The sequence below is a fragment of the Alligator mississippiensis genome, chromosome 2, assembly GCF_030867095.1.
Source record: "Alligator mississippiensis isolate rAllMis1 chromosome 2, rAllMis1, whole genome shotgun sequence".
Taxonomy (NCBI): domain Eukaryota; kingdom Metazoa; phylum Chordata; order Crocodylia; family Alligatoridae; genus Alligator; species Alligator mississippiensis.
The window spans coordinates 8,458,366-8,464,365 of NC_081825.1; the positions used below are offsets into that span (position 1 = coordinate 8,458,366).

Below are 6,000 nucleotides of genomic sequence, written 5' to 3' on the forward strand. Positions count from 1 at the left end.
TAAGCAATGGGAGCCTAATGTGCTATCTACATATATGGCTGCACCTGAAAAGAAATAAAGTCTATGGGATGAATCTTTAAAGGTATTTAGGAACCTACCAATGCAGACTGGCACCTAGGTGGACTTTCAATAGCAGCTGCATGTGTTTAACTCCCAGTAGGGACTTAGGTACCTTAAAGAAATCCCAGGCTGTATCTGCCCCTTCCGGGCCCATAATTCCCTTAAAAATATTGCCGGACCGAAATAGTTCACCCAAAATAGTTGTGCCAGTGTGAAAGGTGCAAGCATACAATGCAAGCTGCTCGGAGGGTATAAACAGGCATCGCTCCACCGCTGCGCCCCACCGAGTCCATGTGTTGCCCTCTGCGTATGCAGGCAGATGTCCCATGACTGTCAATACAAGCTCCACGTGTGTAGAGAGGGAAGAATACATCCCCTCAGGGGGTATCTTTCCTAATTAGGATTTCATCCCTTGTTAAACAAAGAACTTCTTAAAGAGTCATTAGCCATGCAAACATATTCTTATTAATTGCACCGATGCTCTTGACAATTGTATTGCATGCTTGGGGACATGCATCATAAAACCAGGCAGGAGCAGAGTTACGCAGCAGATAGCATTGCACAGAGGTAGCAGGGAGTACATCTGGATTTAAAACGGATTGAATGCACTGGCACTATATTTGCAGATTATTCAACAACCCAAAAAATAATCACTAGCAATATTTCTGCTTTTAAATACAGTCTTGTTAGTCACCTCTCTCATGGTGCTTTGGCTATATTAATTAGCTAACCTTCACAAAACCCACAAAGCAGGCAACTGTTAGCCTTCCTGATGTGCAAACTGATTCACAGAGATCAAACAATTTGTCCAAACTCACACAAGTACCAAGAACTAAACCCTGATGTTTTACCCAAGTCCTGGATAACTAACACTAGGCAAAAAATCTGTCTCTCACTGAAAAATGCCTAGTCAGATCCACCAAACTATTATTAAACTTATACCAGTTAAAAAAAAAAAAAAGAGGAAAAAATAAGGAGACATTTAATTTGGCATTTTCAAACGGAAACATTTTGATTGCTCGCTTTGAATTATTTTTCTAAGTTCTTTTACATGGAGGACCTCCCTCCTCCATGACACACACATTGTTTTTTAAGTTGAAAAAAACATGTCAGCAGTTTCAAAATGAGTTTAAAGTTTTTATTTAGGTGGAAAAAAAATATTGTTTCAATTTAACCTGAAATGAATTTTGCAATTTTTGGGTGGTTTGATTAATACATCAATGACTTGCTCTGTTAATAACCACTGAGGATGCTTGCCCCAGAGAGTGGACCAGGCCTTCGAGCGGGGTGAATTTATGGAGCTACATAGGAATTGCACTGGAACGCCACTGATTTGTATCAGCTGACAAGCCAGGCCTATATGTGTAAAGATCTTTTCAGAAGCTCGCCCCTATGTAGCTAAGCATTATTGAGCGGTTCTCACATTTGAAATTGCAAATTGCAGTTCAGGGACGTCAGAGGCAGCGATTTTTTTGACACTTAAAAAGTACGACTGGATTTCTGCGGGGTTCTTGAACCATAAGCGACACCGGGAAGCATGCAGCCAAGTTCTTTTCATACAGAACCTGGCAAAGGGCATGAAAATGGGGAGAGCAAATGTGATCAGGAAATGTGCTCCAAGGAGAAAAGCCAGATCTTCATCTAGCGTCAATCAGCATAGCTCCAGTGACTTCAACGGGCCTGGCTTGATTTACATCCAGAGCTCAAACTGGCGCAAACTCAGCAAAACAAAAGATTTTCTCCTGAAAAGAAATGAGGCCGGGACCACTACCCAATGATTTCTACTGATGGCAATGCTACCGTCAGAAAGAAAAGCTCCACATCCCTAGCTTCATTAATGCCAGGCAAATGAGTCAGGGTAGGGCTTAACAGGGGGATGTCTGACCCACCTTGTCCTGACTAGTCAAGAAGATGGGGTTGGGGTCATGACACCATCAGGAACACAGAGCTGATGGCAGAGATCACTTCTACTACTGGTGTCTCTGCTCCTTTTGTATTCCCGCAGCGCGGTTAGATCAAGCCTCTTTCCGAACTCTTTAGCCTTGTAACACTGTGCAGAAGGAAGGTAAATCCTATTGTATCTAGTGGATTTGCAGAGTAAAGCACTTGCCTAAAGTCACCCTGGGGCAACCACGAGAGTTGGCTCCCCTTCTCCTGCTCTGAGTAGCACAGGACACGCTCAAGGTGAGAGGTGGGCTCTTTGAAGCGATAACTTCAATTCTTACAGTGCCCTGACTCTTGGCTTATCATGAGAGGCAAACAGAGAAGGGATTTGTACCAGGCTTGAGTGTCTTTGGCAGGGTTAAACCCCCAAACCCAAAGGCTCCTGGTTCTCCGCCCTCCCTCTCCCCTGCCCCAAACTCAGACCACCACGAGTCCTTCACATCGATTTAGATTTGCAAAGTGCTGCTGGCAATGGTGGATCGAAAGCTTTAAGAGAGTAAAAAATCATCACGGCAAAACGGCTTCCAGAACTGCTGATCAGACCGAGTCACGCTGTCCCCGACCGTGCTGGCTTTCCCTGACGCACTGAGTGAATCTGGCTGCTTCAGCCCCTCTAAGAGGCAATGACAACATTGCTGGAAAAAAAAATCTGACTCTAAATCAACATGCTGTATCCTAGATCTGACAGGCAGAGCCTCCGATCCCTTGGCACCTCCCTGTAGGGTCAGATGACAACAGGATGGAGGGGGGGGAAAAAGTAGCACGGATAGCGTCAAAAAGATGCATTTTGGCCACTGCCTGACCCTGTGGGCATCCCTGCAGCAGTAACAGAGGGCATGAGATGGCTTTGAAATGTCCTGGGCTACAGGATTTCTCTAAAGTGGTTTCCTTTCCTGAGTTGTGTGCGTGGGCTGTGGTTGGAGAAGGATGGCTCGCAAAAGGGGGGCGCACATAAGGACTATGCTGAGCCATGCTGATTTACAACCACTGAGAGTCTGGCCTATTACAGTACTTCTGTTTGCGGGGGGAGGCAGGAAAGACAGCCAGGGGAACTCAAACTGCCTTTACTTTGCAGACGGCTTGGGCTGCTCCAAGGGGAAAATCCATCTAAGCAAGGTGCTAAAAGCTGAGTGTGGAGCCGGCAGCTCTGGTTCCCAGCAGGACAGAGGCGGCTCCCACTGCGTTACAGAAACACTGGCAGCAAGATTTTAACACTCAGAATAAAACCTGGGAAGATTTGCCAAGGGGAAGGGGAGGGGGCAATACTTATCCTAACGCAGCTCTGCCCTGTAAAGCATCTCAGAGCATGCCCGGCATCGGTCCCCTCTCTGGGAGGTGGGCATGGACTGCATGCCTTTTACGCACAGACACCCCGAAGCCCAGGGAAGTTAAATAACTCTCCCGATGCATCAGATCAAACCTCAAGCAGATTGAGTGTTAGGACCCAGGCACTGAGCAGAGGACGGCTGAGCCAACAGCACCTGAAACCCGGCAGCTTCACAGGGTCTCCAGGGAGTGAAGGCAGAACAGGGATTTCCCTTATTAAGGAGCATCACACACACTGGTACGAGTCAAGGCAGAAAGAGGCTTCCCTGCTCAAGGCTTCCCATATAATGATATAACACATGGGTTGCCCAGGCCAGGGGGCTAGCCCAAAAATCCTCCTGTCACTTTTACAGCCATACTCAAAAGATGGCCTCTCCATTTGCAAAGGTGATACCTGCTCTGTAGCCCATCAAAGCCAACAAGAGTCTTTCCATTAACTTCCATCAGCTTTGGATCAGGCCCTTTTTCCATCGGCAGCTCTGACAACTTACCTGAGGGTTGCAAGGGGCTGCCCGTCAGGAGCCTGTCACGGGGGTATGAGAAACTCAGACAACCCACAACAAGGAAACAGTGGAGAGGGAGCTAATACAAATGCCTCGACACTCGTGGTGCAAATGAAACATCAGGTTTCATTCTCTGCACGTGCCTGCCTGTGCCTGAACTTCAGCGTGCCTGTCAAAACCCTCCTGCTCTTTCTGGGCAGTTCGGAAAGCCTGTAGCAGCAAGTGGGCAGCATTTTTGTGTTCCTTCTCTACACCATGAAGTCAATTTGTGATAGAAAGTAGTGCCTTCATGGTGGGCATAATTGAAAGGCTCCAGAATGGCTGGCAGGAGCCTGCATCAACTCTGAGGACAGAGCTGTTTCCACATATTGCAAAGTTTGGAGCTGACTGATTTTAACTCCAGATTAGAGAAGGGCCCTATCCCCCAACCTTGCCTTGGGAGCCTGGAAAGTTGGCCCCTGGAGGACCTCAATAAGGGTGGGAAGGGGAGGATACTTCTCTCAGGTGGGGATCAGACACAGCGGGCACAGGGCCATGGGGGTTGGGGGGTGGATTCACTTACCGAAGGGCAGGACGAAAAAGAAAGGGAACCAGCAGAGGATGAAAACTCCCACCACAATAGCCAGGGTCTTGGCCGCCTTCTTCTCGCGGGAGAACTTGAGCAGGCGCACGGAGAGCGAGCTCCTGAGGTTGTGCCCCTTGTTCCTGGCGCTGGAGAGGGAATCCTCCAGCACGCTCCGGCAATGGATCCTCAGCACCACCTCCATGGACTTGCTCCGCTCCTTCTTGACCCCCGCCTCCAGGCTCTTGGTGGTCCGCCGGGCCACCACGTAGATCCTGAAGTACATCACCAGGATGACGGCCAGGGGCAGGTAGAAGGAGAAGAGAGAGGAGAAGAGGGCATACCCCGGCTCCTCTGTGATGCTACAGATGCTCTCGTCCGGCGGCGGGGGCTCCTTCCAACCCAGCAGCGGCCCGATGGAGATGACCATGGAGGAGAGCCACACCACCACCAGGATGACCACCGCTTTCCTCTCGGTCATGATGGCCGGGTACTTGAGCGAGTACTTGACGCCGATATAGCGGTCCACCGAGATGATGCAGAGGCTCATGATGGAGGCCGAGCAGCACAGCACGTCCACCGCTGCCCAGATGTTGCAGAAGATGCGACCAAAGACCCAGAAGCCCAGCACCTCCAGGGTGGCCGAGAAGGGCAGCACCGTGGTGCTGAGCAGCAGGTCGGCGATGGCCAAGTTGACGATGAAATAGTTGGTCACCGTCTGCAGGTGCCGGTTGCAAGCCACCGACAGGATGACCAGGATATTGCCCACGATGGCCGAGAGGATGAAGAGCGCCAGGAAGACCCCCAGCCCCACCGCCTGCAGGTCCAGCCCCGGGCTCAGCGACGTGCCATTGCCATCCGCGGCACCCTCGTCCCCCGGCGCCCAGCTGCGGTTGCCCGGGCTGGGCGCCGTCTGGTTGCCCTCGGGCGCGCTGGCATTAAGCGGGGCGGGGAAAGTCATCGTGGCCGGCACCGGACTCCATGGAGGGCAGTGCCCGGCATCCTCCCCCCAGCTGCCCCCTGCCTGCAGCCCCCCACCCCGCGCATGGGGGTCCCAGCCCGGCTCACCTGCCCCCGGGGGTCCAGCTGCAGCCGCAGAGACACGCAGCCCCCGTCCCGCCCCTACCTCCCTCCTGCTGCCCCCCGCATCCCCGCAGGCAGCAGGGGGGACCCCGAGCCGGGGGCTGCAGGGCAGCGCCGGCTTCCCAGGTGCTCAAACTTTGCAGGAGCCGCTCGGGGAGGCAGGGAGGGAGCGAGGGAGGAGCTGGCTCAGCCTCCGCGCCCGCGATTGGAGCGGCCGCTCCGCAAACTCCTCCTCGAGCCGCGGGCCGGGCGGGGAGCGCAGGGGAGGGGGAGCCGGCAAGGCACCGGGGTGCTCGCCCTGCCCTGCCCTGCCCTGCCCTGCCCTGCCCCGCGCCCTCCCGCCCGGCCGGCCGGGGGGATGCAGCGGCGGCCCCGCGCACCGCCCCGCCATGCCCGCGCCGGCCGCCGGGCGGCAGCAAAAGGCCGGCTTTGGCGGCCCCCGCGGGCTGCTTGCATGGAGAAGGGGAGGCATGTTCAGCCCCCTGAATGGGGGATGCTCCTGCCCCAGGGATGCACTGCGCG

The 6,000-nt window shown here is 53.1% G+C and overlaps 1 protein-coding gene across 1 annotated transcript in view; it reads right to left on the bottom strand.

Moving 5' to 3' along the window:
• The window catches only part of ADRA1D (adrenoceptor alpha 1D), a 75,645-nt gene extending 69,913 nt beyond the window's left edge, over positions 1–5,732 (bottom strand). The window contains exon 1 of the mRNA XM_006265525.4: positions 4,396–5,732. Within this exon, the coding sequence (XP_006265587.3) occupies positions 4,396–5,356 (961 nt within the window). The 5' untranslated portion in view covers positions 5,357–5,732. The remainder of the gene's footprint in view (positions 1–4,395) is intronic.
• Positions 5,733–6,000: the final 268 nt, after the last annotated feature.